The sequence below is a fragment of the Pongo pygmaeus genome, chromosome 1 (genome assembly GCF_028885625.2).
Source record: "Pongo pygmaeus isolate AG05252 chromosome 1, NHGRI_mPonPyg2-v2.0_pri, whole genome shotgun sequence".
NCBI classification, from domain to species: domain Eukaryota; kingdom Metazoa; phylum Chordata; class Mammalia; order Primates; family Hominidae; genus Pongo; species Pongo pygmaeus.
Window position 1 is genome coordinate 63772839 of NC_072373.2, and position 24919 is coordinate 63797757.

The 24919-nt window shown below is 34.0% G+C and overlaps 1 protein-coding gene across 5 annotated transcripts in view; it reads right to left on the bottom strand.

Moving 5' to 3' along the window:
* The window catches only part of HMCN1 (hemicentin 1), a 448248-nt gene that overhangs the window by 177740 nt on the left and 245589 nt on the right, over positions 1-24919 (bottom strand). For 4 of the 5 annotated variants that reach the window (XM_054449377.2, XM_063647968.1, XM_063647967.1 and 1 more), the window contains 8 exons: positions 22091-22218; positions 20311-20583; positions 17873-17968; positions 15136-15330; positions 13934-14064; positions 13621-13768; positions 11512-11641; positions 6917-7071 (listed from right to left, as the gene is read on the bottom strand). In XM_054449377.2, the coding sequence (XP_054305352.1) occupies positions 6917-7071; positions 11512-11641; positions 13621-13768; positions 13934-14064; positions 15136-15330; positions 17873-17968; positions 20311-20583; positions 22091-22218 (1256 nt within the window). The remainder of the gene's footprint in view (positions 1-6916; positions 7072-11511; positions 11642-13620; positions 13769-13933; positions 14065-15135; positions 15331-17872; positions 17969-20310; positions 20584-22090; positions 22219-24919) is intronic. The other variant, XM_063647964.1, reaches the window with a different exon arrangement.

A 24919-nucleotide genomic window follows, 5' to 3' on the forward strand; every position in this document is an offset into this window, starting at 1 on the left:
CATGCTACCAAACATACATGCTATCAACATGACTTATCACTGAGACCTGTGCTAAGTTACGTTGACAGCATGTACCTTTGGTAACCCGGCTAAGGTAGTGTTTGCCATATTTCTCCACTGTACAGTTACTCTTTTTCCTCCCCTTTCCTTTGAAGGGAGTCCTTATTCCAGCCCATAGAAATGGAGTAAGGAGTTATGTTCTACTTCTATGAGAGGGGACTACCTACGTAATTTATTTATAATTCTTCTCTATGGAAGATGTCTCTCTTCTTCTCATTTTATTTATTGAGTCAATCACTTATTTATATCAATATGGACTCATAGAAACTATATGCCTTGGGTTACATCCAATACTACATTATTTATCCAGTTTTGGCTATTGGGAGGTCTTTCAGTTGGCTCTTAAGTCCCTTCAATATACCCTCACTATTTTATTTTATTATTTTATTTTATTTTGTTATTTTATTTTATTTTGTTCTATTGTTTGCACTCACTTCCTTACTTTTGGCCTTACTACATGCTCCAGCATCATCTTGTGTATTCCCTGCCCCAGCTCCAGACTTAACCATTTCTCCAAGGAGCCTGGTTCCTTTTAATGGAAAAGGATATTAGAAAACAAGATCAGGATTGCTGAGTGGTATACCTTAATATTTTTTCTGGTAATCATTCTTAGAACTAGTCCATACCAACAAACATTTATGTACACATATTTTTCTCACACATAACTTAAGGCAAGATCTACTATACTTTGAGGTGAATTCGATGATAGAATCATTTTTCTCTCAGGAGGCTTAGTATAAATATCAGGGGTCAATCAACTGTGGCCCACAGGCCAGGAGATGCTAAGCTAAAAATGGCTTTTACATTTTTTAATTGTTGAAAAAAATCAAAATAATAACATTTTGTGACAAGTAAAAATTATATGAAACTCAAACTTAAGTGTCAATAGAGTTTTATTGGGATACAATCACATTTGTTCATTTATATATTGTCTAAGGCTTTTACTCAACAGTAGCAAAGAATTAAAGCAAAAACCAAATATGGTATTCTCATTGCTTCTACCTGTGTTCAGTTTACTGTAAATTTTGGTGGCATAGTTACAACTTGATAGCATTTTTAGTGCTATGCATATCACCATACTGTGATATTTTATTTAATTTCATCACCAGTGAATAGTCCTCATGTCAGAACAAGAAAAAAATAGTGAAATATCTAATTTTTAAAGACACAGCACAGTGCAGAGTATTTTGTTATCAAATTAAAGGGCAAAATACTGTGTTTATTTTGTAACACTATACCTGTTCTAATAAACACTAGACTAAGCAGCCATCACAATATTCCCGATTTTTAAAAATCAACAGTTTGAAAAATTAGAAAACATAAAATTAAACGTTTTACCATAGCAAATTTCTTCACAAAAATATAAAGCCAAAATAAGACTACAACCAAACTAAATTTCTGAGAGGCCCGTTTGTTAGCCAACCAAGGAAAGCCATTTACCAATGGTGATTTAATTAAATCAGATATGATGTCAGGGGCAAAAGAAACATGTCTAAAGAAAATAAATGTGTTAAAGATTCTTAGCCTTTCAGTGAGAATAATTGCTTGAAGAGTTGAGAACACTGAGAGAAACATCAATAGTCAATTTTCTTTTAAGACAACTTTTTCCTCAATAGTATTCTTGGCTTTTGACAAGTTGACAGATGTTACTGACACTGCCCACCTGTTCTTGTTTATTTGAGGAACCAATGAAAGTACAAACAAACAAACAAAACCCTGAAGAATTAGCCTCATAGAGCAGTCTGTGAAACAACTACAGACAAAAATATTTTCAGAAAAGTTGAAAAAAACACTAATTTATTATAACCTGAAGTGGAATCTGCTAAGATTTGTACAATTGATGTTGGTAAAAATATACGTGAAGCAAAAAAAAAAAAGGCTTAGACAAGTTTACAAAGCTTATTACAATGTAAAGTGTTAAAAAAAAAAAAACACTATGTTTTTTCATTGTATTATTCACCAGCAAGCACTTTGTGTAAAAGATTCGGGTGTCATTGAACCAGTAGTGTTAAATGGTGTATTTTGTTTGCTCTCATATAGTTAAACATCATCAGTTCTATGACTTTTTGTCAGAAGTCGAACTGAATATCCTGACTGGCCTTACCACACAGCAGGTCAATGCGTTAGTGGTGATGGAGTTTCACTGCACTTGTTTTGAGCTCAGGGCTGAGACTGAACTTCTTTCTGAATGAAAAGAATCATTCTTAAACACTCTTATTGAATACTGAATGCTTTTGGAAATTAGTTTTGCTGTAAACTTCATAGCGTTTCAAAATGAGTCCAACCCCAAATTACCAGACCAAAAAAGTACATATATGCAAAATATATACCATGGTAGTCATTGTGTTGTTTTAGTCACAAGTAATGTCAAGCAGCTTTATACATTTTCCATGCTGTCAAAAGTTCAAGCAAAAAGTGAGATCTAGATTCCTCCACAAATTTGCAGTGGATATATTTTCTGAGCTCAAATTACAGTTCTAGCAGTGTGTCACACCTTGAGGGAAATGCAAAGAAAATTTTCACATTCAAAATTTAGTTATCTTTGAAAGTGAGGGCTTTCCACCTAACCTTCATCTAGAATTTATTAATTGGCAGTCAAATATCAAGAGAAGAATATAACAACATTCTGTAATGCCTTCCAAGCAACGAATATGCACAATTAAAATAATATGCCTGTGAAATGATATCAGTACTAGGCAGTACTTAGCTGTATGAAGAAACATTTTCAAAGACGAAATAGGTAAAATCTCATTAAAAATCACCGGTAGGCTGGGCGCGATGGCTCACACCTGTAATCCCAGCACTTGGCAGGCTGAGGCGGGCGGATCATGAGGTCAGGAGTTCGAGACCATCCTGGCTAACACAGTGAAACGCCATCTCTAATAAAAATACAAAAAATTACCTGGGCATGGTGGTGGGCACCTGTAATCCCAGCTACTCGGGAAGCTGAGGCAGGAGAATCGCTTGAACCCAAGAGGCGGAGGTTGCAGTGAGCTGAGATCACTCCACTGCACTCCAGCCTGGGTGACAGCGAGACTCCCTCTCAGGGGAAAAGCAAAAACAAAAACCAAAAAAACCAGTAGCAGATGAACATTTGCAATTGATTTTGATGATAGAGAATACTAACTTCAAATTTCAATTAAGTGAAATGTTTCCCCACAAAATAACTCTATTTTTCTCATTAGTAGACTTGTATTACAAAAAGTTTATAATTTAAAAAACTATCAAATAACTGGAATTTCACAAACAAACAATTTTGTAGAAATTTGTTTCTTTCTTATTGTATAAGTATCCATATTATCTCCTTTATTTTGCCTAATGGTCTGCAAAGCCTAAAATATTTACTATATTGCCCCTTATAAAAAAGGTTTGCCAAGTCCTGCTATCAGTAATTAATTAACACAAATTCAAGCTACTATTTTGAAATCCTAAGAAAGAGCATTTTACTCATGCTTTAAATTTTAATTTTGATTGAGATTATTTATATCATATGTTAATCTGTAAATGCCTATCAAACTTTGGCTCATATTGCGTAAATCACTGGCTAGCCTAACTAGTTGGATAACATATTAATGAAACCAAGAACACAGGTTCAAACGAATCCACATATTTCGTGAATTCTTTAGAAAGGAATACCATTTGTATCAGGAAGGATCTACTTTAAAAGTTTGTATTTATGAAAATGAGAAAAATTACTCAAAGAATATTTGCAATTGATGGTGTAATAACATAGTATCCACTGCTTAAATTTGACAAATACATAAATAGTTCACTTCCTGTTTTATTTTAATTCATACATATTTGCCAGAGAACTATACTTCCATTTGGGGGAAGGGAATACAAATAAAAATTATGAATACACTGCTCATTAAACTGTACATATATATGCATGTATAGATACACCCATGTACCCCCCCCACACACATACATACACACAGACACAGACACACACAGAGACACACACACACACACACACACACCCCTCAAGACTTTTATGCAATTTAGGGCAGGAATTCCCAACCCCTGGGCCATGGAAGGGTTCGGATCCATGGCCTGTTAGGAACTGGGCCCTACAGCAGGAGGTGACGGACGAGCAAGCATTACCACCTGAGATCTGTCTCCTGTCAGCTCAATGAGGGCATTAGATTCTCATAGGAGCGCGAACTCTATTTCGCTGGCTTCTCGTGAGAATCCAACTAATGCCTGATGATGTGCAGTGGAACAGTTTCGTTCCACAAAACCGACCCCGGTGCCAAAATGGTTGGGGACTGCTGACTTAGGGAAGCTCTCAAACCTCCAAAACTCATCTGTGGACCTCAGTTTACAAATCTTTGCCTCAGAACTACTAGTAAATCTGCACACTCTCCCGATAGGATATTAAAACTTCATTTACTTTTTTCCCTCTTTGACATTCTTCTTTTTCTTTTTTATCCTCCATCTCTTTTATTTTTCTCTTGTATTTTGTCTCAGTTTCTTTCCTTATTCAGGCACAATGTGCATTTATACCTTGTTAAGTGTATCAACCCACCTGCTTCATTCTCATATCAGTAAGTAAGGAAAAGGAATGAATCAAGTGTAGTATGAAACACACTCTCAATCTGAAATCTACATATGTATTCTTCACAGTTAGCCAAAGCATGATACCTGTTTTACTTTTTTTTTCCATTTTAAGAACAAAAGCATTTTCACAAGTGAAATAAATTTAAGCCTAAGAGATGCAGGCGAGCATTGCTGAAGAGGAAATGACACTATTTCCTGAATTATAATACTCAAAACTTCGCTACATTACAATGCCTTTTATCTCAGACAATCCCAGAAGGTTTAATCATTATAGAGCCCTCTTTTCTGGGTGCCTGGGGGCATCATACAGAGTGAACAAGAGGATCTAAAATGGAAGAACCCAAGTCCCATGGAAATAAGAGTCTTATTGAATCACCAAAATGTATTCATCACAGATCCTGGCAAAAATACAATAGTGCAGAGAAGACTACTCAACAGCTTGGGAAAAATATTGCACCTATTGTTTAAAAGTCTGGCTATGGTGGGAAGACAATGGTACCAATAGCACTTCTGTTTAACTTCGATGCTTGTATAATCTTTCAGCAATGTTATTCTTTTTTAGAGAACATGTCTTTTCATGACTAATTTCTTCCAAAGGCTTTTATTTATAGATATAAATGATTTAAAAGCCTGTATTAAATATAATTTCTTTGATTCAAGAAAGCTATTTGAACTTTACATAAAGACAGTAACATTTAAAAAGGGAGATTTGGAAAGCAATTAAATTATATAGAAATCAAGCTAGATTCTATATGTACATTAAGTTTTAAGATGATACAATCACTAATTAGATAATGATAAATGAATAACATTTATTGGGCTCTTACTATAAGCTCAATAATCCATGTAAAGTATCTAACATTTGATCTTCATAATAATACTACTGCATAGGTGCTATTATTATCCCCATTTTAAGGCTGAGAAAACTGAAGCCCAGAGGGTTTAGGAAATTTATCCACAGTCACAAAGCTAGTCAGTGGCAGTGGTTGGGACTCAACACAAACTCTTATTAATTACTCAATCAGTGTTGTCCCATAGAAATCCAATGCAAACTCACATATGTAATTTTAAATTTTCTGGTAGCCACATTAAAATATATGGAAAGAAACAGAGAAAATTAATTTTAATAATACATTTTACTTTGCCCAATATATCCAAAATAATATTTTGGATATAATCAATGTAAAGTTATTATTAGATATATTACATTTTTCATATTAAGCTTTTGATATCTGGTGTGTATTTTATATAACAGTGCATCTTAGTTTGGACTAGCTACATTTCAAGTGCTCAATAGCCTCACGTGGCTAGTGGCTACCATATTAGTGTAACACTAGACCATTCATTCATTTAGCAAATATTTCTTGAGACTTGCTATGTATCAGACATTAAAGTAGGGAACATGCAAAACAAAAGCCTACTCTTATCAAGTTTAAATTCCTGGGAAAGAAATAGATCATAAGTAAATAAACCTATAATTAAGCAATCAAATACAGATAGTGATGTGTGCTGTGAAAACAAGAGAGTAAGTAGGTGACTGCTTTTAATGGGAAGATCCTATGAGAAGGTGACATTCTAAGAGGTGTCTAAACTTTCCTTGAGCATCATACACCATGGAAAGATAGAAGATAGTGCAGTGAGCACTACAGGTCTATTGAGTTCTATTCCTTTCTATTGTATAAATCTTTGTGCTGGGAACATAATATTCATGTGCCTACCTATGGCTCCACTGGTAAAAATTAAAATGAATTTGGCAATCACATTCCTCACAAGAGGCTGATAATGTTAGGGAAAATAAGAGCTACATATATTTGGTGGGGACATAGCTGGGAGAAAACAGTAGCACAAAGACATAAGCCATTTAAAAGATAATCACATGGTCAGGATAAAGGCCACGACAGAATCAAAATAGAATAATTGAATTGTCTGCATATCATCAACTTCATTCTATTTCATAAATCTCTATAATTTTTAAAGTTTGTTTTGTTCCTTTCAAAGATACAGATATTTGGTTTGTGTATATACTAATCAATTAGGAAATTCTTGCTCTCTCTAAGTGAGATTATATAAAAATCACTAGATCTTTTGAAGACATCCATATTTAATGAAAAAAGGCATTAAAATTTGATCCAATATTCTAGCCTTTTAAAACACATGAAGATAAGCTCCTTCTTCTCTTGAAGTATGTAGTATTCCAAATTATTCAGTATTAAATAAGAGTGCAGTTACCAGTAAACCCTGCTTTTCAACTTATAATGAGAGCTGACAATAAAAAGCATAAGAAAATCGCACTTACTATAGATAGTCAGTTTTATATCCTTGGCTTGTTTGCCAGCTGCATTAGACACAGTACATTGGTAGCGCCCCTTGTCACTTCTCCGTGCATTCTTTAAATGTAAGACTTGTCCTCTGTCTAGAAGGTCAACATTAGGATCGCCCAAAAATAAAGGCCTAGAAAAAATAAAATTTTATTCCATGGGTCTATTTTCAGTTTTTCACATTTCTTATTTATCACAACAAAAATCATTAGTACAGGCTAAAAATACAAGTAAAAGTTAATTTAAAAAATAAAATGATATGATTAGCACTCCAAGAATAAAAGTTTTAAACCACTTTACTAACAGAAGTTAGATAATCATAAATATCTCCTTGAGATGAAAAGTTTCTCCATTTCAAACTTAAATTATATAATAATATTAATAGAAATCCAGTAGTGTCATTATTTCTTTTATTCATTCATCCATTCTTATTCTTTTTTCAGTTTTTTTTTAATTTTTTGGTTTGCATAGCTAAAATTCTACCATTATCTGTAAAAGAAAAATTAAGAATTTTAAATATTACAGTATAGATTTTGGACCAAATAATATTATTTTAAAATAATATCATTATAATATCTAGAAGAGTATTCACAATATCATGAATGGTTATTTTTACTAAAGGCAATAATCATACCAACTTCTCTAAAAATAAGTATTGTAATAAATACAAATGCTTACATAATCATAAATATTGAAAGATATTTATGTCAAAAGAAGCTCGTATATGATGTCAAGGAAGTCTTTTTCTACTATACAGAGTCATTTACTGACTACTATAAAATGTTCAGTTTATGTAATTGGCAGCAGTTTTATTTTAAAATTTGGTTGTTAAAGTCTATCATATTCTAAGACTCATACCTTTAAAGTCCATAAATCCTTTTTCAGGAATATCCATAGCTAGTTTTTTAAAAGTTGCAATGACTTAGCCACATAATGAATAATTAGATGCATTGCCATATTCATAATACACTAGTAAGACTACAAAATTAAATGGAAAACATTTCACTTCCTATGGTAGCATATTTTACTATTTCTTTTTTTTGTTTGTTTGTTTTGTTTTGTTTTGTTTTGTTTGTTTTTTTTGTTTTTTTGTTTTTCTTTTATTATTATTATTATCATTATTATACTTTAGGTTTTATGGTACATGTGCGCAATGTGCAGGTAAGTTACATATGTATACATGTGCCATGCTGGTGCGCTGCACCCACCAACTTGTCATCTAGCATTAGGTATATCTCCCAATGCTATCCCTCCCCCCTCCCCCCACCCCACAACAGTCCCTGAAGTGTGATGTTCCCCTTTCTGTGTCAATGTGTTCTCATTGTTCAATTCCCACCTATGAGTGAGAATATGCGGTGTTTGGTTTTTTGTTCTTGCGATAGTTTACTGAGAATGATGATTTCCAGTTTCATCCATGTCCCTACAAAGGACGTGAACTCATCATTTTTTATGGCTGCATAGTATTCCATGGTGTATATGTGCCACATTTTCTTAATCCAGTCTATCATTGTTGGACATTTGGGTTGGTTCCAAGTCTTTGCTATTGTGAATAATGCGGCAATAAACATACGTGTGCATGTGTCTTTATAGCAGCATGATTTATAGTCCTTTGGGTATATACCCAGTAATGGGATGGCTGGGTCAAATGGAATTTCTAGTTCTAGATCCCTGAGGAATCACCACACTGACTTCCACAAGGGTTGAACTAGTTTACAGTCCCACCAACAGTGTAAAAGTGTTCCTATTTCTCCACATCCTCTCCAGCACCTGTTGTTTCCTGACTTTTTAATGATTGCCATTCTAACTGGTGTGAGATGGTATCTCATTGTGGTTTTGATTTGCATTTCTCTGATGGCCAGTGATGGTGAGCATTTTTTCACGTGTTTTTTGGCTGCATAAATGTCTTCTTTTGAGAAGTGTCTGTTCATGTCCTTCGCCCACTTTTTGATGGGGTTGTTTGTTTTTTTCTTGTAAATTTGTTGGAGTTCATTGTAGATTCTGGATATTAGCCCTTTGTCAGATGAGTAGGTTGCGAAAATGTTCTCCCATTTTGTAGGCTGCCTGTTCACTCTGATGGTAGTTTCCTTTGCTGTGCAGAAGCTCTTTAGTTTAATTAGATCCCATTTGTCAATTTTGGCTTTTGTTGCCATTCCTTTTGGTGTTTTAGACATGAAGTCCTTGCCCATGCCTATGTCCTGAATGGTAATGCCTAGGTTTTCTTCTAGAGTTTTTATGGTTTTAGGTCTAACATTGAAGTCTTTAATCCATCTTGAATTGATTTTTGTATAAGGTGTAAGGAAGGGATCCAGTTTCAGCTTTCTACATATGGCTAGCCAGTTTTCCCAGCACCATTTATTAAATAGGGAATCCTTTCCCCATTTCTTGTTTTTGTCAGGTTTGTCAAAGATCAGATACTTGTAGATATGTGGCATTATTTCTGACGGCTCTGTTCTGTTCCATTGATCTATGTCTCTGTTTTGGTACCAGTACCATGCTGTTTTGGTTACTGTAGCCTTGTAGTATAGTTTGAAGTCAGGTAGTGTGATGCCTCCAGCTTTGTTCTTTTGGCTTAGGATTGACTTGGCGATGCGGGCTCTTTTTTACTATTTCTTAGTATGACACTGTATATAGCTCTCAAAAGTTAAGAGAATAAAGTAGCTTCATTTAGTGCATTTTAAGGTTTTTTTTGTTTTTTTTTTTTGTTTTTTTTTTTTTTGAGATGAAGTCTCACTCTTGTTGCCCAGGCTGGAGTGCAATGGTGCTATTTCGGCTCACTGCAACCTCTGCCTCCTGGGTTCAAGCGATTCTCCTGCCTCGGCCTCCCAAGTAGCTGGAATTACAGGCACCTGCCACCATGCACGGCTAATTTTTATATTTTTAGTAGAGACGGAGTTTCACCATGTTGGCCAGGCTGGTCTTGAACTCTTGACCTCAGGTGATCCACTCGCCTTGGCCTCCCAAAGTGCTGGGATTACAGGCATGAGCCACGGTGCCTGGCCACATTTTAAGTTTTTAAAGAAATAATTGATAATATGCTGCTCGAATTTAAGTAACTTTGAAACTTTTTTTGATTGTCAGTTGTGCAAGTAACATAAAATTTTAAACAAAAAAGTAAGCATTATGATGAGAAAAAGTATCCTTGGTCTGTGGCCCCTAATGTGAGTCTGCTTTCCAGACTTCTTCCCTTTATCAGTCTGATTTGTATTCTTCCATGTTTTTTACATTTATGAACATTTTTGTTTTTAACAAAATTATACACATTTTTGTTTTTGTTTTACATTTATAAACAATTTAAACAATTAAAAAATCATTTATAAACGTTTATAAACAAAAATGTTTATAAATATACTCCCAAAGATATCTAAAGTTTTAATATATCAATGGTATCAGGTTATCGTTCTGCTTTTCTTTCACTCTATAACAGGTATGGAGATATTTTTGGTACACATAACTTGATCTTATTCTTTTTAATTGATGCACAGTGTTCCATAATATGATTATGTCGTAAAGTATCTACCTATTCTCCCAATGTTGGATTTTAGCCAGCTTTCCCATCTTTGCCATCACAGTGTCACAGTGAATATCAATGTACAAGCCTCTCTGTGGATACGCATGACTACTTCCATCTCCTGGATACTGCATCACAGTGTATGTGCATCAAATTTTAATAGATATCAACAAGTTGCCTTTTAAGGTACTAATTTACATCCTCCCCATCAGAGCAGTATATCTTGATTTCCCATACTCTAGTCAACATTTGATAATTTCAAACCTTTGCTTTTTTGCCTATACGACAAATAGGCAAAAAATTTTGTAAATAACAAAATTTTATTATTCATCAAATTATTGATGGTATCTTTTAATATGTTTATTGCCTTAGTATATATTTAACTGCCTGTTCATATCCTCCATATATTTTCTATGTTGCTGTTTGTATTTATTAGTGATTTATAAAAAGCTTGAATACAATCTTTTATTTTATATACCACAAATCCTGACTATTTTCTACTTAGGCCTTAGATATCTGTTCCCAGAAACTATCATACACAAACTGTAACCACCATTTGAGAAATAAATTCTCACAACCAATACAGACCACTGCAGCCATTTCGATGTAGGCACACCTCAGCAGCCCTTGAGATCTGGAGTTGGAGAAATATCTGTAGTTCCTTTTTGCCCATACACAGAACTAGCTTAGTATTCATCTTGCTGTCATAAATACATTTTCCTTTTTAATAAGACAATTCAATGCAAAGAGAAAATCATCTCACATTTGGATCTTGTATTTTTCACTGTTAGTCTTTAGACAGAGGATATTTAGTGTACATTAAATTTGAGTTCCTCTATGTTTCTAAAATGAATTCCCAACATTTTTAGGGAGCTTTGAATTCATAAGAATGAAAAATATTACAAGACTTTCAGACTAGCTTTTGAGCAATATTGTTTTTCGTGTATGCTCATTTAATAATATTCTATGTAATAAAATAATTAAGAGGGAGAAAATCCACATGCATTTTTACACATCTTTTTCCTATCATTGAAACCTTGCAACAAATACAGAAAAGATACTCACTTGCCATCTTTGAACCAATGAATATCAGGAAAGGGAGTGCCTTTGACCTGGCATTCAAGGGCGACGTCATGGTTGAGGACAACTGAGACTTCAGTTGTACCTAATATGGTACCTATTATGGTGGGTGGAACTTGAACAAAGACAGTGTATTATGAAACTCTGTTACTCAGCAAAAAGAGCAGGCATGGGGTTAGAAAGCAGTCAATGATTTCTATAGTATTTCAACAAGATCTTAATGTCAAAAATAAAATACCACACAATACTTTTTCATACCATTTCTGTGTACCCAAATGTTAAATTTAAATGTAGAAACATATTTATAAAATATTTGCTAGCAAGACAATTACCTTCAAGAATTATGACAGTATAGGGTTCAGTTTTGGGTGTATTAAACTCATATGCAAAAGTAGTTTAGAATGTAAGTGATCAGTGATGCTTATATAATGTAATTTGCTACTGCTATACATTTTGGATAATGATTGACAATTAACATCACTCTTATAACGTTCAAATTCTACATATACTATTGTGCTACTTGAAATATATTACCTTTGTCTTTTAAACAACTAAGACAGTAAATTTGATATGCAATATAACGTGAAAAAGAATGTGCTAGTTTTTATTCTCAGGATTGTCAAGCTTATTAAAGAGCTTCTGGATACTTCCCTGTCTAGTCATCCCCCTTCACACCATGTTAAAGTGCTTGGTCTTCATCCTCAGAAAAATGACCAGCCACTAAAGAATTTCAGTAGGGGAGGAGTGGGATGTAATCACATTTGTGTTTTAAGACCACAAGCTCCTAAGTGAAGAATGGATTACAGTAGCAAAAAGTGGATTCATGTGAGCCCTTAGGCTATCACATTAATTCAGCTCATGAATGATGATAGACTTTCACAGAAGGATGAAAAGAAGTAGATCACCAAAGAATTAGGAAGTAGACATAACAGGAAATATGTAGATTTGAAATGTTGGGGAGAAGGTAGTAGTGAGAACCTGGAGGTTCTGGAAGAAGCAAGTGAGTGGATGGAGGTACCAGTCCCTAGACTGGGGATCAATGAAGGCAACCAGAACTGGCTTTCACTGGGACCTTTTTGTTTGATATAAAACTAAGGTATTCAAGTCATGATACTATGGAGAAAATTAGCTATATATCCCTAGGCTCAGGGAAGAAGTCTGAACTGGAGATAAAAAATTGGGAGTCATCAGCACACAGATGGAATTCAGTCAAGAGAGCAGACAAGTACCAGGAGAAATAATGTCAACAAGACTCATGATAACAATGATTTCTTAATTTGTTTTTATAACTCATACTTAAATATAATAATGGTGATTTTGTGGAAAGAAAAATTTCAGGCTTTGAGAAGCCTAATGGGAGGAATTATTTTTATGTTATAGCAGTTTATGAATATAATTTTTATGCAGTATCATTCCTCCACTCACTTCTACTCTAGACTTACAAATTATGTGCCCATTGTAAGGAGCAAAATACTGAAAAGGGAGAACGTCATTTTATCACATAGTGAATTTTAAATGGCAAATATAATTTCACACACTAAAATTATAAAATTTTAAATTTATGATTACCATTAAAAAGTCTTACATCCTAATTTATTACAACTGCTACCTACTTAATTAGAATCAGGACTGACTTAGTTACAAGAGTTAATTAGAATGCAGGGGAAAGTGGATTTACTACCTTCTCCAGTTCAAGTACAGCCTAGCAGCTTCAGGATGTGCACAGCATGAATGTGATATATTCTGTATCACCCTGTTATAGCCACTTCCCAAAGAATGTCCTGCCTACTTAACTGGAGAAATTGACAAGAGTAATAATTTCTTATTTTACACAAGATAGCAGTACCGCTTTTGAGTATTTGATACTACTGTATATATGATTCAAAGGCATCTCTGTATTATAAATAATGAAACCCTTTAAAATTTCTATATCATATGGTTCTGGTTAACAAATAATAAGGACAAAAATAATAGAATGAAACTATATTTTTTCTGTCAATTTATCTTTTTCTCTTCACTTTTTCATATAGTCAGCTCTATTTTAGGTAAGAAATGCTTCTGAATTGTAGTTTTTTAAAAGGATGTATTTCTTACCTAGCACATCAATGTTAAAGTACTTCTGAGAAGTGCCTGCAATATTAATTGCTTTGCAGGAATATCTTCCTGCATCCTCTGGAGTGGCTTTGAAGAGCTTCAGTATCTTCCCATTGTTCACAATCTGAATAGTGCTGCTTTCAGTCACCTTTAAGGGCCAAAATGGTCAGTGTTATTTCCAATCCTAATAAAAATGCATAATTAAAAATTGAAGTCGAATGTTTATATTATTAGTAGTAAGAAATGAACATCTGAACAACCTACTTCAGATGCAGAGGCAAGGAATTACACGTATTTGGACGACTCTATTTACCTGGACATTATCTTTATACCACATAATGATGGGAGATGGAGTGCCTTCCACTTCACAAAAGAGATTGGTCAGCTGATTTAACAACACCGACACATTTGTAACTTGTTCTTTATCTTTAATTACTGGAGGAACTGCAAAAAGAGAGGAGTCATAACTAGGTAGTTTCATAATAAATATTATTCATAGAGTTTCTTTATAAGGGCCTTTATACAGCAAATTCTGAAATATTTGATGGCTAGAAAAGCTAGACATATTTAAGCATATGCTTTGTTATAAAATTAAAAAGTTTTGACCAATATATTTATAATAACAACCCTTATTGGATTTTTATTTCATTATTTCAAGGTTTTAAATTTAGGATAAAATTTGGGACAAGCTTAAGGGAGAATCTACTTTTATTTCACATATTACTCAAAATATAAGCTTATGGGGTCTTAATTAAGTCACATGAGACTCACTACTTTGTTGATGAGGGTCAATATTGCCTAGTGTCTAAAGAAACTAATATTCATCAAATTTTAAAATATATATACACTTTCACATATGCAAAATGGCATATATACATTATTTTCATTTAAAGTTAATAAAAACAACTGTTAATAATCTACGTGCTCATCATTAATAGAGGAAGGTTAAATAAATCGTTGTGTATCTACACAATGAGATGCTATAGAGTTAGGAACATTAAATAAAATCCAAGATACATTGTTTAGTGAGACAGAGAAGGTGAAAAATGTGAATATAATGTTCTATTATATGTGTACATTTTATAAATAAAAAGAGGATAAAACATTGTATTTCTTTCTATATTCATAAAATATCTCTGGGAAGATACATACATACACACACACACACACACACACACACACACACACACACACACACACACAGATAACTTTCCTTTATCCCAAATAGAGGATAAGTAGATGGCTCAGCTCAGGGTCAGGAAACTTTTTACTATGTATCTTTTTCTGCATACTTTTTACTATGTATCTTTGAATTTTGAATGATGTAAAGTCACAATAAAAAATTACATGAAAGTTTAAATCAAATGATAAATGCAATCATACCACCAGATTTCTGTTTGGTAATACTGCTATTCACATTAATATTAAATGATACTACACTGAGAGAATAATTTAAACATTGAAGAACTGGAGACTGGCAAACATAGTCAGTTACATGATTTTAGCTACGTTTACCATGGACTTTGAGGTTATATTTTCTTTCTGTGGTTCCAGCTTCATTGACTGCCACACAGATGTACTCCCCATTGTCATAGGGTGTAACAGAAGCAATAACCAGCAATGTGCCATCTTCCAAGATAGAAATGCCAGGCTCTCTGCCTGTCAACTGTCTACCATTGTGTAACCATTTGATGGTTGGTTTAGGGGTACCTAAATAAGAAATTAAAGTCTTGTGATATTTTACAACAAAAACAGAAATTATTAAATATCAAATATATCAAAGAGAAATAAAGTTTTTATTATGACAATAATTTATAACCTTAGGTCCTATGCTACTTTCAAGATATTTCTCCTGGCATGGAAATATGAAGAAATTATGTTAGTTAATGCCTCTGAATCCCGGTGGGTCTTAAGAGACCTATGGTAAAGGTTGAATAAAGTTGTTTTTATCTAAACATTCAGATGATAGTAAGTAAAGCATTTTCCAAGTGAGTTCACAGTGATTTGTTGGCAGGGCAGGAACTATATTAATCCTATGGACTGGATGTGGGGAGGGTTTTAGAGTGAAATAAAGACAGAGCAAAAATAAGATACCATCACAGAAATACAACATGAAGATTGCCAACCAAATAGAGTGTATATATGATATGGAGACACGATGTTTTATAATTCCCTTTTTTAAAAAGGCCTGATATTGCAAAGACGAGGAAATTCTACTGTTCATGCATCTTTTGGAGATCTGATTCTGTTAAACACAGGATAATAGCTCAATTCTTGAAATGGTAGTTGAGAAAGTAGTGAGACAAATAGCTTTCCTGGATTCATTTATGACTAACAGAATGAATGGAAATGATGTACTCTTGGAGAAAAAAAATGATACAACAATCTTTTAGTGTATAATAGAATTAAAAGGAATATTGGAAATAAGTAAACATTAAATCTATACTAACAATGTATTTATTTAGCAAACATTTTGCCAGGTATTATTCTAAGCATTTAAAACAATTACTTAATCTCTATAATAATAATAAAACACATTAAATAAAAATGACATGATTACATAAGACATCGTTAATAATCCTGTATTAAATGACAGTAAAATATTAAAAGATGAACATATAATCCAGGATACATATAAAAGAATAGCAGAAATACATAGAATACATCATTGAAGCTACACTTAAATTGAGTTAAAGGCTTAAACAGTGACTATGAAAGTTATATTTATGGAAAAAAATTAAAGATTGGCCTATTTAATTGTGCTCATAGTATAATGTTGACTGATGAGAACAAAAAGGTTAAACTGATGGACTCCAGTTGCCTGTCCATGTTGTCAAGAAAAAAGGAGGCTGTAATCATCTCCTTACATCCCAGTCATTCCTTTACGAACTTTAATCAGACTACTTAATTAATACTTGTTGAGTTAATAAAAATGTAAATGAACAAACAAAAGAAAGAAATTGCATTGTCTTTAATTTTTAAATGATAGAACAATCATGAGCAAGATGAAAATCATAGTAAAAGATAATGAAAACGATGTCTAGTAACTTTAAATGAATTCAAGCATTATATTCCAGGTGAAAATGAGGAAGTAAGGAAGAGATGTTTTTCTAGGTGGAAAAGGGAAGTCAAAACAAGAAATTAGCTTGGGAGTCAGGAATCCAGTGGGGAACAAGAAGCAACAGTGCCACCAGCGGGTCCAGTGGTAGTGAACACTCATGGTACTTCCCTGAGCTTAAACCCTTCTAAAGAAGGCCTCCTTCCAAGCTTCACCTCCCTAATTCTCAGTGACTCTTGGAATAGTTACCGTTAATTCTTTAGGTATCTGAAAAGCTTGTTAAAGATATTTTTCTTTTAATATAGGTAGAAAATAAAGTAATCATGGCAGCTACTGCTGAGATTGAAAAGCTTGCCACAGAAACAGAGACAGCCATGAGGGCCTTCAGTTGCTGCTGCCCAGGAACAACTACTAAAAGGCACATGTAGGGGCACAAATGGTACCAGCCACCTGGAGGCATTCAGGAGGTTATGGAAAGACTACTGCTTGGGCTTTGCCAGAACTGCTACAAACCTGCTTTGAATCACTGCCGATGAATACACGCTTGAAAGAGAGGATGTTCTTAATTACCTACTTGGCAGAGTTAGGGTGAAAGTGACAGTCCTTTTCACATTCCCCTGAGAAGAAATAATATCAATCTCTTGGCAGAAAACATGGTAGGATAGAAAGCCCAGAAATTCAAGGAAAGGAAGGGCTTGAATAAGCCTCCAAGTGACAATTTACAATCTGGCCCTAGAATTACCAGTTGAGAGTAGATCTAGGAAAAGAGGTTTTTAGAAGTGTCCAGAACAAACAAAGGAATACTCCTAATTATACCTCTGCCTGGTTGAGATAAATCTGGAATATTTTGAATAGCTCCAGCTATCACATTGTAAAGACAAAACCTGCCAAAAAAAAAAAAAAAAAAAGAATGAAATAAGAAGTAGCAGGAAGGATCTGAACTGGAAAACATGTGAGACTAGGCAAGTTTGAAAGAATAGAAAGTCTTTACGTTGAAAGAAATAAAATACCTGCAAGGAAAAAAAATACTTATTCAAAGAGCTGTTATCTGAAAAATGGGTTAGTTTCTATTATGCTCAAATGTTGTACCAAGGATTGATGTGGAATTTTATAAGGATGACAATTTGGGTTCAATATAGCATTCTGAAACCATATAACATTATGCCAATGCCTATATCTTTCAGTATTATGTACCTTTTGCAGGACATGGAAATGCAATGCGTTGATTGGCCACTCTTTCTTGGAACGGAGTGTTATATGGAGGTTCTAGATCTTCCACTGTGGGTGGTTCTATTAGGAAAATAAATGCATTATCACAGGCTTTCTTTGAGCAATTTCAAACTCCCCTAAGGCACAATTAACTACCTGCATTGATGAGTTTCTATCTCTGCTAATTCTTCTTTTAAATATGATTCCTATTTCCAGTTGCCAAACATTTCTACCTAGACGTCACCCAGTAACTTAAACTCAAAATTCTCCAAACAAAATTCATTATTTTATGCTTCCCGCAATCCTGTTCTGTTCCCTTATTCCCTCAATGAAGGCACTATGGTCCACCCAGTCATTTTTCTTTCTCCCTTAAGCTTGACCTCCATATCCAATCATATAGTACCACATATGTTCACATATCTGTGTCTTCCTCTCTAGCTTAAGACCATTGCTTATTTCCAACCCTTATTTTCTCTTACCAGGCTATTCCAATAGACTTCTTATGGGGATCCTTTTCTCAAATATGTTCCCCTTTAGATTGATATTCTGCACAGTCCCCAGAATACTCTCTCTGAAACACAAATCTCATCATTGACTTATCTAATTCAAATCATTACTTGTACTCATTTTGTCTATAAGATAAAGTTTCAGACCTGTTCTTTCCTAAGTGCCCCCTGTCAGTGCATCCCATGTCTCTGAACAGCTTCATCATCCATTCATTTCATGAAGAAATTTGGGAGTTATTCTTGAGAACTCTATCTCCTTTACTCTCATATCCAATCCATCACCATGTCCTGAGTACTTCCTTTCCTAATTATTTTTTAGCCCATTTCCTTCTTCTCCCCATTCTAACTACCATCATCTTTTACCTGGGCTACTACAATAGTCTATGCCAGTTTCCCTCATCTTCTGTAGCCGAATGATTCCCTCCCAAAAGAGTGACTTTTCAAACTGGAAATCAGCCACATCACTTTCCCAACGATGACTTCTTAAAGTCTTTTTATTGCATTTAGAATGAAGTCTAACTTCATTAGTCTGGTTTCCTAGGTCTTGGATAACCTGACCCATGACCACATCTCCAGCTTCATCACATATTACTCAGTCCTCAGTCTGGAATGCAGCCAGCTGGCCTTCACTGATTGATGACTGATCCCAATGTCTCCAAAATATTACATGCTCTTATCTTCATATTCTATGTCCTTCTCCTGGAAAGTTCTCTCCACATTATCTTGGAAGGGCTGCCCCTCACTTCTACCGACCCTCCAAATCTCAATTGACATGTCCCTACCCCAAGGGAGGTCTTGTGTGATTTGTCTTTCTGTTAAAAGGTCATATAGAGTTTCCCACCATTTCATGAGGGCAATAACCAACGTCTAATTACATAGTCATGAGACTATTTCATGAATTATCATCTGTCCCATTCAACTATAAACATGAATACGCAATAAAGTTTGTGGAATGAACAGGAAAACTTCTCCATTAGTGTCCTAGCCAACCATCCAACAAAACTACAATGGGCCAGGTACCTTAGCACCGTACTAATACTTAGAACAGTAGTAGTACTAATTAATATTAATACTCAGTACAGCACTAAGAACTATCTAATACTGTGCTAAATACCATACCTGCTTATCTTTTCTTCTTGTCTTTGTACTATTATTCCCTCTGACAAGAATGCTCTTTCCCCTGATTTTCATGTGTCCGGTTCTTTCCAGTCCAGAGGATCTCACTCTAAAGATCACCTCCTCAGAGAAGTCCTGCTTGATAGTCTAATCTAACGTAGGCAACTCTCAAGACCATTGCCTTATTTTAATTTCCCACAAAGCACTTTTCACAATCTGTATTTCTTGTTTATTTGTTTGCCTGTTTTCTGTCTACTCACACTAGAACAGCTCATGAAAGCAGGAGTTTTGCCTTTGTCACTACTTTCTCATCACCACCTAAACATAACAGATGCCTGGCAAGAGCTTGATCAGTATTTGTTGCTTGAAGAAATATATATTGATCTTTAAATCTTCAAAGCAAATACAGTATTAATAGAGAAGTAGCAGACCTAGATTTCCTAGGGCTCTATTTTGAGTGCACCCCAGCACTGTGAGGTGACAACCTACTCCAACTCAATCTTCCGGCAATGTCTCCCAAACCAAAAATAGCGGGTGGGACATCATCTAGGATTGTTTCTGTTTTCTACATGATCCATGGCAAATTTGCTTCAAAAGTAAACATACCAAAATTGATGCAGGTTTAGAAATGGTATGTTTCATTTCTTTTGGGAATGGTTCTTTCAAAGTTAAAGAGTCACAAAAGTTATATAGAACTCTTTTGGAAGTGATTTAAGATTATCCAAGATAATGTATTTAGCTCTAGGGCTTTTCTCTCACTCCCCACCCTACATACATATATTTTCCTGTGTCAAGAATCACCTTGGACATGTAGCGTTATCTCTGTTTCATCAGTGCCTGCTATGTTAGTAGCAACACATGTATATATGCCAGCATCTGAGGGTGTGGCTTGGTCCATGCTTAAAGTTCCGTCTGGATTGCTAACATGGTGCACTCCATCAACCAGCATAGTGCTTCCACCTTTGGACCAGGTGATTACAGGAAGAGGAGTCCCTTGAGCATTACATGGAATATCCACTCTTTGACCAACTTGGACTTTGAGATGTTTAGGTCCACGCTGTATCTTTGGAGGAACTAGAAATAATAATTGGGTATTAATAATCCAACTTTCACAAATTCCTTCCTTTACTCACTTTAAATGAGAGCTCCTTATCAACAGGCAGCCATGGAAAAGTGAAATAATTTCAAGATTTGGACCTAGGCTTGGATCATTCACTAGTTAGGTGATCTAGGACAAGTCAGTAAACTTCCTGAGGCCTGTTTCCTTGATAATCCAGGGAAAATAGCCTGTAATGCCAGTACACCGCAAGGATTACAGGAAATAATAAATATAAAACTCTTAGTTCCAAACTTGAGGAACAGCGAGCATTTTAAAATGTTAGGCTTCTTTTAATTTGTAAATAATTTTAGGTTAAAAACTCTTAAAAGGCAATCCAGATAATTTCTATAATATAAGGGACAAAAAGCATTTCTCTCCATGTACTCAGTTTCTGTTCTCTTTGTAGAAGGATCAGTCAAACAATAAGAAAATTTTCTCATGAAATCTTTTGCTAATTTCAGATAAGAAAACCACAAAGAGCCTCTATCTCTTCCTTTTATCAACTTTCTTCAGAAATTTAAATGCAGTAGTTTATCAAAACACCAGCAAAGGACTCCTGATTTCTACATATTTGCATTGTGCACTGTAGAATCAAGTTGAGTCACAAGGATATAATTATAATTAATGTACCATACATCCCTAAAAAGCACAATTTCTCTGTTTTTTTTTCTTTAACTTAATATTTAATGAACACTTTCTAAAGGTTGTCACTAACAACCTTACATAGCTGATGATAATATTATCATCACTTTATGAAAGAGAAAACTAAAAATAAGAAAGGTTAGTGAATATGCCTGATGCCCTAGAGCTAGTAAATGACAGAACTCTGGTATGACTTCACACCACATAATCAATGGGGACACAATTGTGGTGATTCATCTGAGAGTGAAATCAGATCAATACTATCTGAGCTAATTTCTTCTGATATTTGAATATCTTTCATCTAAAGAATGCCTGGTGTAGAGTATACACTCAGTGTGTTGAATGAATGAAGAACTGGATAGACTACGTGGATTGGAGGAATAAAGCAAACTAACTAGGGAGTTGCAGTCAAAGAGTCCTAGGAAACAGAATTTTTTCAGTTGCTGAGATCTTTAAATATTGAAAATTATCATTTAAATACTAATAAATTATTATTTGAAATTTGTATTAGCTTCTATAAAATGCTACCAGCTTAAACACATTTTTTTCTACTGTATATCAACAATAATAGCAATAAGTGACTGTTGACCTTTAGAAAAATTGAGATTCAAAAATTTAACATAGTTTATTTGATAAAGGAAGAAACAGAAGATTGTTTATAAATAGCAGGAAGACTTTTCAGAGTAAACGAAAGAAAATCACAAGTCTCAGATTTTAGAGAATTTTTTTCTTTAATCACTCTATATACAATTTGGAAATTAACTATCAAATAAACTAGTATTATGGGTTTTTGTGTGGCCAGTCCACAGAGTTGTCATATACTCTCATTGCAAAACTCACCATGGACATTTAATTTGACAGCCTGAGTCACATTCCCAGCAATATTTGTGGCAACACAAAGATACATCCCACTATCTGAAGTGCGGGTTTCAGTGATCTTCATTGAACCAGAAGGGAGGAATGTGTGTCTAAAAGAAAGAAACCATATAGTAGACTATGGAAGAGGAGAATTTAAATATCCCCTATGCAGCTCCACTTCAGTATGAAATTACTACTCTGCAAGTAGTTTTTCAAACAATTTTCCCATCTGCAATGTACATCTATACACGTTAAAAGCCAGGACTTTTCATAATTATCTTGTGTATGATTTTCCTGCAAACATAAAAACAGTTTTATTTTACTTTTAAATCTTAATGGTCTGAAATTCCCAAAGAATTGTGCATCTTTCTGCTCTATAAAGCAAATGTATATTTGAGTTAACTTTGAATTTATTTTGAACGTTTTATTATTATTTTCTACAATGTTAAAGTAAAGGAAAAAGAAGATATACATGTTCTCAAAAATAGTTGAATATATTCCTCCTATTGAGTAATAATGCAGCTGGGTGAGCCAGACCTACATATAAAAATGTTATTGCATTGTGTTAAAATAGTTTTAAAGGATAGTTAAGGCTAGGTTGACCTACCTAGTACCAAGATTTCTTATACAGCTAAGTCAAATGAAGAGTGCTATTGGCCCAGAGACATGCAAATGAATAAATAGTTAAGGACAGAGTCCTCCAGAAAGACCTAAGCATATTTGAGAACTCAACATGTAATATGTAACATCAGAGGTGATATTACAAAAAGTAAGGAAAGTATTGACTATTCAAAGTGATGTCGGGCAACTGGCTCTCCAAATGGAAAAATAAAGACATAAAATTAGAGCACTACCTGATATTATTTACAAAATTTGAAATTCAGATAGATTGAAGTCCAAAATGTGAAAAACAATACTTAAAATATTAGAATTAAACATTGAAAGTTATGTTTATAATTTTCTTCATGTTAAGATACAAAAAGTACACATCTGAAAAAGAACAGATTAATACATTGTGCTCCTTAAAAACTGAAACCTTCTGTACAACAAAAGACACCACACATAAACTTGACACCACAGCAACAGACTGAGAGAAGATATTTTCAACACATATAAAAGACAAAAGATTATTATCAAAAATAAAGACCAAATTTCTACATTCAATAAGAGAAAGACAAGTCACCAGAAAACTGTGCAACAGATTTACAGGTTATTCACCAATACCACAAATGGCCAACAAACATGTAAAAGTGTTCTCAGTTCACTTGAAGTTAATCACATGAAAATTAAAACAATTACAAGATACCATTTTACACTCATCAATTGGCAAAAATTCCTAAGTCAGTCAATACCATGCACTAATTAGAACATGGAAACAGGTACACTTATATTCTGTTGGTGGATGGACAATCAATACTGTCCCTTTGGAAAGCAATTTAGCAATGCCTATGAAGCTGGAAGCAAGAGTTTGCTTTGACCAGGAATTGTAGCTCTGTATATAGGTCCTAAAGAAAGTCATGCATGAGTATACAAAGAGAAATATACAAAGCTATTCACTGAAAAGCCTTGTTTTTTTTTTAAAAAATAAACAAACTAGAATGTCCATAAATAAAGGAATGAAAAAATAAAATGTGGAATATGCATGTAGCAGTTAAAATGAATAAATGGAATCCCTATGTATAATAGTGGATAAATGTTGACTTAATAAAGCAAGTAACAAAATAATAATATACCATTTGTTACAATGGCAAATTGAAAACAGACACACAAAACAAAATTGAAAACACAGAAAACAGTAATCTACATTGTTTAAGGATGTATGTGTAGAATGCATACCAAGCTTGTGGCAGTGTTTGCCCCCGGGAAGAGAGAGAAGAAACTGCGACTGTGGAAGGGAACAATAAAACTTTCTGAACTGTATTACTGTAATTTTTTACTAAAAAACATTCAAAACAAATATTTTTTAAACAAATAGTAAAATTATATAAAGTCCTTCTTAATTTTTTTCCTTCACTGGCAGTAGGGAAACAACACTAGCATGAATTTATATCTTCATAATTATATATCAATGATTCTAACAGAAAGTTAATTATAGTCTAGTGACTAATTCTTATTTCACTAGTAACTTTTGCCTTGATGTTGGGTTAAAATAGTAACCAAGAACTAGAGACAGTGAATGTGAAATGTACATTATCTTACATAATTCTCTCAGGTAAGTATCATCCCCATTTTATAAATAGGAAATATGAGGTTCAGAGAGACCCCTTAAAAATTGCCAAAGGTTTCAGGCAAACTTTAAGTGGAAGAGATAAATTTAAACTTATGGCTGGTTGGCCACAAAGGTTGTGCTTTTAAAGCTCCAGCATTCTTCTTGTTATGTCACTTAGCCTATCAAATACAGTATATTGTCTCAATGTGCTCATATTTGTATAAGGGTTTAAGCAAGAAAACTCACAAAATCATCCAATGAAAGCCAAATCCTAGACATCAGAGTGTGCCTATTGTATTTTATTGCTCTTATGAGATTAATGGAATTCTAATGTGTGCTTACACATTGGGCTAACAGGAATCTCATACAATTCTGCTCCATTTTAATAACTACCTTATAAAATGCACCAGGGGAAAATTATGGCAAAGCTGAATGTTAGCATTTCTGACATTAAAGATGCCAGAAGCATGATTCAGATGTTATAAATACTTCCTGTAGACTCAGAGATGTACATGTGAATTATCTCAATTTTAAAAGTGATTTTTTGAGACATTTGATAACCTGAATAGGCATGGCCATCTGTCCCAAGAGGTTGATTATGT